The sequence below is a fragment of the Gavialis gangeticus genome, unplaced genomic scaffold (genome assembly GCF_001723915.1).
Source record: "Gavialis gangeticus isolate Ggan-Ray unplaced genomic scaffold, GavGan_comp1, whole genome shotgun sequence".
Taxonomy (NCBI): Eukaryota; Metazoa; Chordata; order Crocodylia; family Gavialidae; genus Gavialis; species Gavialis gangeticus.
The window spans coordinates 73,938,368-73,951,046 of record NW_017729029.1 but is presented as its reverse complement, the minus strand read 5'-3'; the positions used below and the strand labels follow the sequence as shown (position 1 = coordinate 73,951,046).

Genomic DNA, 12,679 nt, shown 5'->3' with positions numbered 1-12,679 from the left:
GTCGGCTAGAAGGAAAGGTTATGTTTTAGAGGCTGATCTTTTTCATTCATTCCTTGAGAGTCAGAATCACCTTAAGGGAGAACTAAAGCTAAAAAAAAAATCTTCACTCCCAGGCTGCTGTACCTTAAAATTGTAGTTATGTTATTAGATATGTAGGAAAATTGCTCTACTTCTGGCCATTTTGATTAGCATTCTAGTTCTGAAACATTTAACTAATTTCTTTGTTGAAAAAGACTGCAGTGGACTGCATTTATTTCCCAGAACGTCTGTGTGCATCACACTGAAATTAAAGCTTTTCTTTGATCTACAGCTTTGATTTTCAACTTTGATCTTCAACTTCCTCCACTGTAATACATGCATAATCCTGGAACACAAATAGCTTTTCTTTAGTTTTTCAATCATGATGCAATACATAGAGATGTTGCTCCACACACATACACAGTTCCAAAGCCACAACAAAGTTTCTGCCATAAAAGAAAGAGTGGATGCATATAGTGATACTTGCGGGTGAAAGACTGATGTTGAAAATGTCTTGTGGGAGACTGGTATCTTCTCTTCCATCTTAGTCCCTAAGGCCACTTGTACATGCGATGGGGATTTAGTTCTCCCTTAACTGAAAAAGTGGGTTTTTAATTGTGACAATTAAAAACGCATTGATTCAGTTAAAGGGCTCTGTCACTTATGGTGAGGGGCCCAATCTTTTTTTCTTTTTCCCAGCAGAGCCTGCCCACAGCTGGGAGGTGAGCTGCTAGTGGGCCCTGAGCTGTTCCAAGTCAGCACCCAGTTTGCTAGCAACCTGCCTGGGCAGCCCCAAGGGGCTCCACCATCACGTAAGGAAGGACTGCAGTCCCCCACAGCTCAGATGCAGCTTGCAGCTCGACCCCCAGCTGTAAGCAGGCTCCACTGGATAAAAAAAAAGGATCCGACCCATCACTGCTTTTTTAATTCACCCTGGAAGAGCCTTCCCACAGCCAGGGGGTGAGCTACCAGTGGGCTGAGTGACTCCTGAGCTGTGGGGGGGCCCTCATTCTTCCCTCTGCAGTGGCAGTGCCCCCCAGGACCATCCAGGTGGGGTGCTAGCAAGCTGGGTGCTGGTTACAAGCTGTCAGCCCTGGGGGGTGCACCACCACAAATGGAAGGACCAGGGCCCCCTGCATTTCAGATGCCACCAGCAGCTCACCCCCTGGCTGGGGCAGAGACAGGCAGGCTCTGCTGGGGAAAAAAAAAAGTGGGACCTTACCACCTCCCCTGCAGGGCTTCCAGCACTCCATGCATTAAAGAAGTCAGCCTGCACCTCTGGAGTTGGTGTCACCAAGTGGGTTTTGGCTTATTCGAACACAATCCGCATTTCCACAAAAGGGGCATCCTGGGACATTATGGTCTTCATCTCTCTTTGAAAGGTAAGAGCCTGTTCTCTTACAGGCTGGCTGATCTCCTATGCAGGGCTTTAAACTAGGTTCATCAGGGGACAGGGATGCAGATGAAAAAGAGAACCTAGGATCAGCAGACCACAAGCCGTGTGCTGGAACAGCCCACGTAAATACTAAGGGGCCCGATGAGCATCAGGACTGGAGGGCACCAAGGGCACCCATCGGGGGGCTCAAGTGTCTCTGTATTAATGCTAGGAGCATGGCGAACAAGCTGAAGGAACAAGCAGGAGTAACTCCTGCTTGCAAACAAAAACTTCAGCTTAGTTGGGCTAACTGAAACCTGGTAGGACCCTACCCACGATTGGGCAGTAAGCACTGAGGACTACAGGCTGTACAGATGTAACAGAGTAGGGAGAAAAGAAGGGGGGTGTTGCTCTCTATGTTAAGGAGCAATATACATCTTCCATAATCAAGATGGGAGCAGAGGAGGGGCAAATAGAGGTACTGTGGGTCAGAATGCAAGGAGGTCAGGGGGAAAGGGACTTGGTAGTGAGGGTCTACGATAGGCCACCACATCAGGAGGAGGATTTGGACCTGGAATTCTCTAGACAGCTCTCAGAGGCCATACAGTCAAGGGACATGTCCAGCTGTTCACATAGGTTCTTAACCTGCATACAGGACCTTCACCTAATACAGAAGGTATATGGTCCCACTAGGCCAATTCCATACTGGACTTGGTGGGGGATCTACTGACACAAGGTAACCTAGGGGACAGTGATCATCACTTGATTGAATTCACTATCTGGCATAGGTTGGGAAGGATAACCAACAGGGCAGAAGTGCTAGACTTCAGAAAGGCCAATTTCAGTGTGCTCAGGAGATTCATTAGTGAGGCACTGAAGAACAGGAACATTGGTGAGACAGGATTCCAGGAAGGATGGTCATTTCTAAAGGAAGCAATCATACAGGCACAGAAGGAGACAATCCCACTGCATAGGAAAGGGGACAAAGGGGCCAAGAAACCCTTTTGGCTGAACAGGGGAATCCAGGAAAGCCTAGGGGCAAAAAGAGAGGCATATAGGTTGTGCATGCAGGGGGTAGCTACCAAGGCAGAGTATACCTACTTGGCCCACACTTTCTGGGAGGCAATCAGAAAGGTCAAAGCAGAAATGGAACTTAGGCTGGCAACAAAAATTAAAGACAACAAAATCCTTCTTCAGGTATATAGGGAGAAAAAAGAAGGTGTAGAGTAGCATAGAACTCCTACAGGACAAACCAGGGCAATTAGTGACAGATAGAGGGGACAAAGCTGAGCTCTTCAATGAGTGTTTTGCCTCTGTATTTCTGAACATGGATCAGGACAAATCTCCCAATTGGATCATAGACAGGCACCAAAGGGAAACCAGTCCACCAATTGTTAGAGCTGACTTAGTGAAGGGACACTTGGAGGGGCTGGATGTGTTTAAGTTGGCAGGCTCAGATGATCTTCATCCAAGGGTACTGAAGGAATTGGCCAGGAACATAGCAGAGCCAATGGCACAGCTATTTGAGCACTCTTGGTGCTCAGGTCAGGTCCCAGAGGACTGGAAAAGGACCAATGTGGTCCTGATTTTCAAGAAGGGGAGGAAGGAGAATCTGGGTAACTATAAACTGGTTAGTCTCACCTCTATCCTTGGGAAAATCTTTGAAAAAATTATTAAGGATCATATTTGTCCAGTGGGAAAAACAATGCTGAAGGGCAACAAGCATGGATTTATAGCAGGTAGATCCTGCCTTACTAACCAGGTCACAAAATGCTTAAATGCAGGAATCAAGGTAGATGTCATCTACTTGGATTTGAAGAAGGCCTTCGATACAATATCTCATCCTATTTTCACAGATAAACTGAGCAGCAGTGACGTAGATGATTACACGGTCAGGTGGGTGGCAAATTGGCTTAGTGGTCACACCCAGAGAGTGGTGGTGGATGGGTCAGTATTGACCTGGAAAGATGTGGGCAGTGGAGTCCCACAAGGCTCAGTCCTTGGACCTGTGCTGTTCAATGTCTTCATGAGTGACTTGGATGAGGGCATGGAAAGCATCCTGTCCAAATTCACAGATGATACCAAATTATGGGATAAAGTTAACACACTAGAGGGTAGGGAATGAATCCAAGCAGATCTGGACAGGCTGGAAAAGTGGGTGGAACAGAACAGGATGCAGTTCAACAAGAACAGGTGCAAGGTGCTGCACCTAGGGAGAAGGAATCACCAGCATGCTTAAAGGTGGGGGGAGGACCTTCTCAGCAGCACAGCACTGGAAAGGGATCTCGGAGTCATTGCTGAAACCAAGATGAACATGATTTATCAATGTGATGAAGTGATCAGTAAAGCTAATCACACTTTATCATGCATTAGGAGGTGCAAGACTAACAGGTCCAGGGAGGTGATACTTCCCCTCTATGCGGCACTGGTCAGGCCACAGTTCGAGTACTGCATCCAGTTTTGGGTGCCACACTTCAAGAGGGATGGGGACAAGCTTGAGAAGGTTCAGAGGAGGCCCACTCATATGGCTAGGGGCCTGCAGGCAAAGACCTACAAAAAGAGGTTGAGGGCTCTGGATCTCTTCAGCCTCCGCAAGAGAAGGCTGAGAGGTGATCTTGTGGCCACCTCCAAATTCAATGGAGGTGGGAGTGGGGGTGCAGCAAAGAATAGGCGATGCTTTGTTTACCAGGATACCCCGTGGAGTAACTAGGAACAATGGCCACAAACTGATGGAAACCAGACTTAGGTTAGACATCAGGAAGAACTTTTTTATGGTCAGGGTAGCCAGAATCCGGAATGGGCTTCCAAAGGAGGTGGTCCTCACCCCCACCTTGGGGGTCTTTAAGAGGAGGCTAGACATGCACCTGACTGGGGCAGACTGACCCCAGTGCTCTTTCCTGCCCAGGGCAGGAGGCCACACTCAATGATCTGCTAAGGCCCCTTCTCACCCAAACATCTATGCACTGTCCTCATCGCCTTCCACTCAGGAACAGGCTGCCTTGACCCTGTGGACAGTGCAGGAAGGCGGCAGGAGTGACCCCTGAGTTGTGGAGGGCCTCAGGGATGGATGGATGTATTGCTGCAATGTGTTATGTAGCAAACTATAATACATTGGGATGTGTTTTAATTCACTACGTAACAAAGTCATTTAATTTGCAATGTGCTTCTGCACATGTACAGTGTGACAAAATTAAAGTCACACTGCCAAATGTGTAGAGTGTGATGAGATTAAATTGCTAAAAAAGGGCAATTAAACCACTAAAAAGGGTAATTTCATCACGTGTCCAAGCACCGTTATTAACTGAACCACCAGAGGTGACAAAGTACTTGAGGGGCATTTATAGTAGACTGACAGCCTCTCTATCTTAAAATAGAGAAAAATTGAATGTGGGTGATAACTACAGTGTTTCAGATACAAAAAGAAGCCTTAAGTAAAAATACAGACAGTATCAGTGCAGTCTTGTGAAACCTCTTAAGTGTTCTGCAACAAAAACACGGAAAAGAATAGTTGATTCTTACCCTCTAATTTAAGTAATCCTGGTCACCAGTGCCGCACCTTACCCACCCACTCACAGACCTGTTTCACCTTGATTTCAGCAGAGATTCTCATGAACTCTAACATTAGAGATCCACCTTTACACCACTTGAAAGATGGAATGACATGATTCAGATCATCTGCAGTCTAAATCTGCAGATAGTTTAGGAAATGTCACCTCTGAAATATGTGACCAAAACTCAACTGGAGGGAAGATGTGATGTTTGGCAAAATCATGCAATTATAGGGAATGCATGATTAAACATCCAGGCTAGAAAACGACTGTTCATCAAGGAAAAACTGGGATCTCAATTTCTACTGATACAGCACAGAATACACAAAAACAAAACAACTCCCCTTCCCCGCAAATAGGACAATTAATAGACAGACCAAGATGTTTTCAGCATCCCAAGGACCTATATTAGCCTACTCTATGAAGCAACTTTATTTATCAGCTTTTTATCAAGCCCCAAACAGTGCTTTTCCGTGGCAGTTCAGGGGGAAAATATCACTATCTGGAATTAGTGACTAGTGCTTTTGCTGTGCTGACTTTTTGTCAGGGAGATGTGTCTGGTTGCAAGATTTGCTTATCACCTATGTCGACATTGCACCATAGCAGAGATGCCATTCTGTAGTAGCTACGTGCTGAACCCGAGCAGTGGCGTAGCTGTCCTCTCAGTTCTGAAAGTAGCATTTCATCTCCAGATTTGGACACTGTTGCCATCATGCTTTCTTAAGTGACTAACAGAGCCAGATCTTTTGCTAATGAAAACTGGCACAAACCTTTCTATTTCAGTGGAGCTACACCAGCTGGGAATTTGGCCTATAACAGAGCTAAACATAGGGCTTGTGGGATGGATCTGGCCTGCAGTGCCATTTAATATGGCTCATCAGGCTACCAGTGGGCAATGGGAAGCTGGGAAAACCAGGGAGCATAACCTGCTGCAAGAACTGTGCAGATATACATTTCCTTGCCCTGTGGCTGCTTGCCCCTGCCACTGTTGGACTCTTCCTGCTCCTGCCCACTGCAGTTGCCACTGGCCATGGATCTGGCCTAGGGCTGAATCTGAGTTTGACATCCCTGGCCTATAGCATATACACTTACTGACCAAGAAGAGTTTGTACTACATGTTTTTCCAACTCTCAGGATGAGAAAGCTGAATTTTAGGTGACTTTTGTAGCACGTTTTCAGTTTTAACATAATATTTTCAGCTTCCAAAATTTATGCTGAAAATGTTATGAATTTTCTAGGAGACTGTTAGACCTAGAACATGAAAAACATGAAAACTAGAAAGTCTGATCCAAGATCCAGGATGACTGTGTTCTGATCAACAAATGCAGCATTATATGCTTTGATGAATTTTATATTTTATTGCAGCATTTCCCTGGCAAAGCAAAAAATATGATTTTATATAGTTTTCTTCTTACATGCCATTAGACAATTGTTTTACAGTAATTCAATACAGTTTGTGGCTGCCTCCAGACAGCTGAGTAATGGCCAAAGCATCAACAGCTGGCAAATGATTCTTTGGGATTTTTTTCATCCCCAAGCAGACTATTCTTTGAAGGATTCAATCAGTATAAAGTCAAAATGTCAAAGAAAGAAGCAGGTAAACTGTGACAAACTGTGATGTTGGCCTTAGGTAATCTGACTAGCTATTAATTCACAAAGCAGTCTGAAGAGATTTGTGATGCAAGCTGAATTCTGTCTAGACAGGGAGAGGAGTGTAAAACACATTAGCCAGACAGAACATAACAGTGACAAGAAAAAGCTGTTCTACAGTCTTTCAGCTGTATTAATTCATGGAGTATCTCTTCTTTAAAATTATTACTACTGATCTAGTCAGTACAGCTCACTGGATTTGCCTTGTAAGATTTTTAGTAACACTTGGACAAAAGCTGAAAGCTACTAAAGCTGTTCTACAACATAGTAGGACAAATATAGCATCTCAATAGAAAGTAGTTAAATAGTTTCATAGTTTCTAGGGTCAGAAGGGACCTGAGTAGATCATCTAGTCCGACCCCCTGCCATGGCAGGAAAGAGTACTGGGGTCAAATGACCCCAGCAAGGTGTACATCTAGCCTCCTCTTAAAGACGCCCAGGGTAGAAGCCAGCACCACTTCTCTTGGAAGTCGGTTCCAAATCCTAGCTGCCCTGACCGTGAAGTAGCGCCTCCTGATATCTAGCCTAATGAATGAAGTGCAGCTCAAATTTGAGTGTAACAATGGCACCATGGTGGTCAGTGTTCTTATACTCAGTCTTTGTTAATGTGTTCACCATCTGCATTCAGCAGCAGTTGAAATACCTGTTTGCTTTCAAGCCACTTCTTTTACATGTATTATCTTACCTCTTCCTAGAATCTGCATTGCAACATACAGCAACACAATGTATCCATGGTCTTTCTGGAACCAACTTAACTGTTCATTGTAAAGATGCTGTACTATTTCTAATGGCAATCCAAGAGTTGTTATTTCAATCTAAAATTTTCTCCACAGATTGGACAAAAATATCTTTTCTCCTGTTTTGACAAGTCCTACTGTATTGAGACTTATTTCTGTAAGAACATAGGAATGTAAGAACATAAGGAGCACCATGCTGAGTCAGAACAATGGTCCATCTAGCCCAGTATCCAGTTTCTGGCAACGGCAGGAGTGGACACTTTAGAGGGAGAACATATGAACAGAGCAGAGATGTTTAACTGGTGGCCCATGGGTTGCAAGCAGTTTGTAAGTGGTTACGATATGGCCTGTGAGCTCCTGCCTGGCTTGCACTCTGCCCACTGCTCTTGTTGCTGTGGTGTCTGCAGTCCCTGGGCTTCCCCTCCCTCCTACGGCTTCTGATTTCTGTCTGTGCTCCTGGGAGCAGGGTGATACAACAGAAGAGGGCCAGGCTGCTCAGGCTGTGCAGAAGGCAGAGGAGGAACCTGGGCTCTGGGTGCTGCATGATGCACAAAGGAGAGAGCCAAGCTGCTCATGTATTTGTGTATCGTGCATGTCTGGGAGGTGGGTCAAGGGTGCTAAATGTATGGTGGGGGGAATCCAGACTGCCTGTGTTGCAGGGCGGGTGGCAGGGAGGAGAGGCTGGGCTGTGCACATGGCAAGGGGGAGCTGTATTGTATGCACAGCAGGGGAGGGAGACCAGACGGGCAGCCTCCACTATGTGCACCCCCTAGGTCTGTGGCCAACCCTCTAGTGCTGGGAAATTGGACATCCCTGATCTAAAGGGGTCTGTCCAAACCCTCTTTTATCAGTTAGGAATCTAAATAGCAACTTGGCAGCATTTAAGCCAATATGTATATGATTTAGGAACAAGTTAAGTCTCTGAATTCATGGACTGATCCTTCAGTGCAACCTTGCTCCGATTCCTCCCAACAAAGGCAGGAAGGATGCCATACTTACCTTCTGGTACTAGTTCGTGAGTTTGCCAGAGTTGGGAGAAAGATGCAAGTGGCCCATGCAAGTAACAGTAAAGTAAAGGGGTCTTCAACCCCTGAGGCCACAGCCCAGAACTGGCCCATGGAACTATGTTATCTAGGCCATAGAGCTTCCCATAGGTCCAAAAAATTGGAGGTAGTGCAGAGCCAGGCTGAGGTGCCACAGGGCCCAATCTGGCTGCCTGGGTAGTGATCCAGTGACGCAAGGCTGCATAGGGCCCGATCCAGTCAAATGGAGCCCAATGCAGGTGCTGACCTTGCACAGGATGCAGCCTGCAGACTGGCCCAGCACCACTAATCCAGTCCATGGGGATAAAAGTTTGAGCACCACTGGCACAGTATAAGCAAGAGAGCTGGGAAAGGGATTGGGTCTCTTCAGTCAGAATCACTCTTATTGTTTCCATTATACATTTCATTTACCACCACTATTAGTAGCACTTTCTAGCTCTACCCTTGATTTTAGCTGGCACCACCATCACCGTTGTTAAGCTCTGCCACAGATCTTAAAGCACTTAACCTTAAAGAAGGTTAATAGTTATAAATTGGGAGGCTGAGGCACCAGAAAGGCAACTTACATCATCGACTAAGAAAGACTAGAGCCAAAAATTGAGCCCAGGCCTCCTGAATCCCAATGTTCAATTCATTAGGACACACTGCCTTCTAAATATAAAATACTTAGCTCATAGCAACATACATCTTCATTGGGCAGGTAAAGGTTGCTAAAAATAGCTAAAGACTTAAGCACATAGGCTTGATAAAATGATTTTAACTAGAAACGAAAAAAGCAAAGGGGAGAATTACTGGTAAAGTACAGACTGCCTAAACTCTTCTTCTCTTACGTTTTACTCATTTCAAAAACTTTCCAACTTGCTGAAGAGGAAATGGGATAAAAGTCATAGTAGGAGATACAAGCCAGGTAATTTGGTAGTTGAGAAATTGCTGTTAATATTGATATAGACACTTAATAAGGGTACTGTTTTCACAGTGTCTGGTGGGTTAGATGTGGGAAAACAGAATGTAAACTGTTCCTGACTAGAAGAGAAAATTAATTCATTTTTTCCAAAGGATCTAATTTCTCTGGTCTGCTTTGTTTCATAATGTCTAAAAAGCAGTAAATTGGGCACACTCAATTTACTAAGTAGCAAGCCATCTATTATGGAGAAAACTTTCAAGTGTTGTAGAAATTTAGGAGTACAAATTTTTTGCGCTCACCAAATTTCAACAGGATTTGCGTTTCTAAATCCCTTTTGAAAAGCCATTTTTGAAATTTTCCTGTTATGAGCCCAAATAGTTAAATATCAGTCATATTCTACAACAAAAAATGCACACCACATTACTCCCTAGATATCCAAAGGCTTCAAATATTCTGAAACAAACTGGGTACTGTAATTTATAATCCTAAACCAGGGACATTAGTTAAAGATTACATACTAGGATAGCCTATATTTGTTGTTATGTAGTCGTATTTGTAATCCTTTAAAGTCAGGGTGTGAAATGTATGGCTGTATTATCTAGCCTATGGAGCTTGTTGAGGGGTGAGGCAAGTGGAAGCAGGGCTCATCACCAAAGTCTGGGGCACAGAGCCTCCCTGGGGATGCATATCAGTGTCGGGAGGGCATGAGACACGGCTGAGGTAATCCCCGCTGCTGCTGCTTGCCCCACTACTACATCCAGTTCTGGACTACGAGGCTTCCAATGGTCCAGATCCAACCTAGAGGGTAGGGTGAGTTTGACACCCTGGTCTAGAGGGACTGGTTTGATGAAACATACTGAATTCCAACATTCTTTTAATTCCATTGTGTCTCATGATCCACATTTCAGGCCTCTTTAAATCAAGGCATGCAGAAGAACCATAGAAAATGAGTATACTTATTTTATGATGCCATCTGTCACTCAAATAAGTGGTTGGGCTGTATGTTGCAATTGTACACACTCCCTTCTTCTACCCTGATAATTAATAGTGCTTTTCTGGTCCAAAAAAAGAGAGCATTAAAAAAAAGAAAATACCATAGGCAAGTGTTCTGCTGAAGAATACGATAGACTGGTGGAAAAGTGAGAAAAAGAACACAATTACCTCTCCATTACCTTTCTCTTCTGCGAAAAGCCTAGTGAGAGAAGACTGTACCCATCCCTGTGTAAGCCCTCACCCTTTCAGAAAACTTCTTCTCTGTCTTACTTGTTACCCACTAACCCATCTTCTGCTCTTCTGGTTTAACTTAGGAAAGCAGTAGCACCAAGCAGCACATGAAAACACCCTATACGCTGCTTGGCGATACTGAATAGAAGCAGACTTGCTCTGCATTCTCTCTCAAGACCAGAAGTTCCCTATGAGCCAGCCAAATACACTGTAGTCTCTAAGGGTTGAAAAATATCCAGTCACACCAGAAGCATCCCCGTAGACAGTAGGTGACCATACATACTGAACCACAATTCACTATATAAGCACTAAATGAACCACAGTTCACTACAAAGTTGTGATATTAGTGGTAGCATTTAATTTAAAAAGATGAAAAGAGGCAGTAAAGAAAAAAAATGTACACAGAAGTGTTTGTGCCTGATGAGTTCTAAGAATTTTACCTTGTGAATATTCTTTAAAGTTTCACTGGAATGAGGAATGCTTGCATGAGCCAACTCTGCTTACATTTAGTACAGCTCACAGCTGACAAGCTCAATTAGGGAAACTAGCATTTAGCAGTCTAGTATTACAAAACTATGCCAGTAGAATTTGGGTGATGGAATTTTGTGGGAGCGGTTTTTTCCTCATTAGCTTGCAAATTGCTCATATTTTGAGAATAACACTGGCTTAAGGATTTAGTCAGTGAGGCCCTCCACATTGGTCTGAATGGAATTTACTGTTTAACTAATAAAAGAATTGATGTCTAGTACAGTGTAGAGGATGAAGCCTGTGATAAAGAATAGGTTGTCTTTAAGGGAGTTTCGTATTACCAATACTTTGCAGAAACATTGTTCTATTTATGGCTTCACTGCAAACACAGAGAGCTAGTGAATTAAAAGATTATTTTTTCATACATTTCTTACCAGGTTCTGCTGCAGATCGTGGCTCTGCTTATCACATCATGCAGGCAGGAAATAAACAAGAAAAATGCATTAGAAAAAGGTTACGTTAATAAAGAAAGAAGTTTAATTTTGAAATACTGCAGGAAATACACTGTCTCTGGCAATGATATCGCCAGAAAAAAACATACGTCAAATGTCCATGCTGTCTGTATTCTACAGTTATTCTCTTTGGTCTCCATTATGATAACTCAGATGAGTAGATAAGAGATTTTCTTTACCTAAAATTCAATTCTGATGGTGGAGAATGATAACTTTCCCTGGCTGAGTTTAGATCCATGCTGTTTTTTGGATAGTACCAATATTAACTTTGGACTTGCAAGGGGTCTGTGTCTTACTTTTCTGGAGAATTCTGAAATCTGGAGAATCTTGGATTTCCATGTCTTGCCGAAACCACTTGACGTGCACAGGAGGTGTTCCCCTGACTCTACACTCTAGTACAACCACCTGCCCTTCAGATGCTGTGGAGTTTTGCAGCTCCTGGAATATGATAAATATGATTTAAGTCAACCAAAGACACTATTCCCCCATACTTCAAAAACAGTCATATCAAACTTCCCTTCCTCACTCATTCCCACTTTATTTTGTTGAGTCATAACACTTCGGTAATTTTCTTTTTCTGCATACTGTTTTCTCATACAGAAGGTGCTTAAATACAGTGGTTATGTTATTTTAAATACATTTTTAATGTTGCTAGAGTGGATGAAGTGCACCACTGGTTACAGAAATGTGTTCCTCTGAAATCATCATCCAACTTAACTTCTCTCACCACTGACAGAAGTAAATGCTTCTGGATGTTCTTCTAGTCTTTACTTCAGGTGTGAAATGAAGGGGTTGGAGCCAGCCTATACTTTTTAAGGAGATGGTTTTATATATTGGCTAAGTTGGTCATTTTGGAGTAATTATACTATTTTCAGGTAGACATCTAGAATGTGAAAATGTTATTCTGGAACATCTGAAGCATTGAAGCAAGATGAGAGTGCAAACATGGTTATTCAATGTGTGTGTGTGCAGCCAAGTCATAAGACAAAGCATTAGCCTGCAAGACTACAATGGAATAGAAATAATGTGTGCACTTGAACTGCTACATATTGGATGCATCTACACATGCAATTAGTGTACCTCAATGAACTCTGGTGCAGTTTTCCAGGACTGCAGCAGTTTGAGCTGGGGCAGAGTAGCCCCAAGTTGGCAGCAGGCTCAGGGGGTCATCCCTGCACTCTGGGTCATGGCATTGGGTGT

At 43.8% G+C, this 12,679-nt stretch overlaps 1 protein-coding gene and 1 long non-coding RNA gene across 3 annotated transcripts in view; one reads left to right on the top strand and one right to left on the bottom strand.

The window, feature by feature from the left end:
* PALLD (palladin, cytoskeletal associated protein) overlaps positions 1–12,679 on the bottom strand; it is a 251,935-nt gene that overhangs the window by 225,275 nt on the left and 13,981 nt on the right. For both annotated transcript variants that reach the window (XM_019521758.1, XM_019521757.1), the window contains exons 5-6: positions 11,776–11,917; positions 11,402–11,428 (exon numbers count right to left, since the gene is read on the bottom strand). In XM_019521758.1, the coding sequence (XP_019377303.1) occupies positions 11,402–11,428; positions 11,776–11,917 (169 nt within the window). The remainder of the gene's footprint in view (positions 1–11,401; positions 11,429–11,775; positions 11,918–12,679) is intronic.
* The window catches only part of LOC109300885, a 19,554-nt gene continuing 14,008 nt past the window's right edge, over positions 7,134–12,679 (top strand). The window contains exon 1 of the long non-coding RNA XR_002098361.1: positions 7,134–9,278. This is a non-coding gene — a long non-coding RNA (uncharacterized LOC109300885). The remainder of the gene's footprint in view (positions 9,279–12,679) is intronic.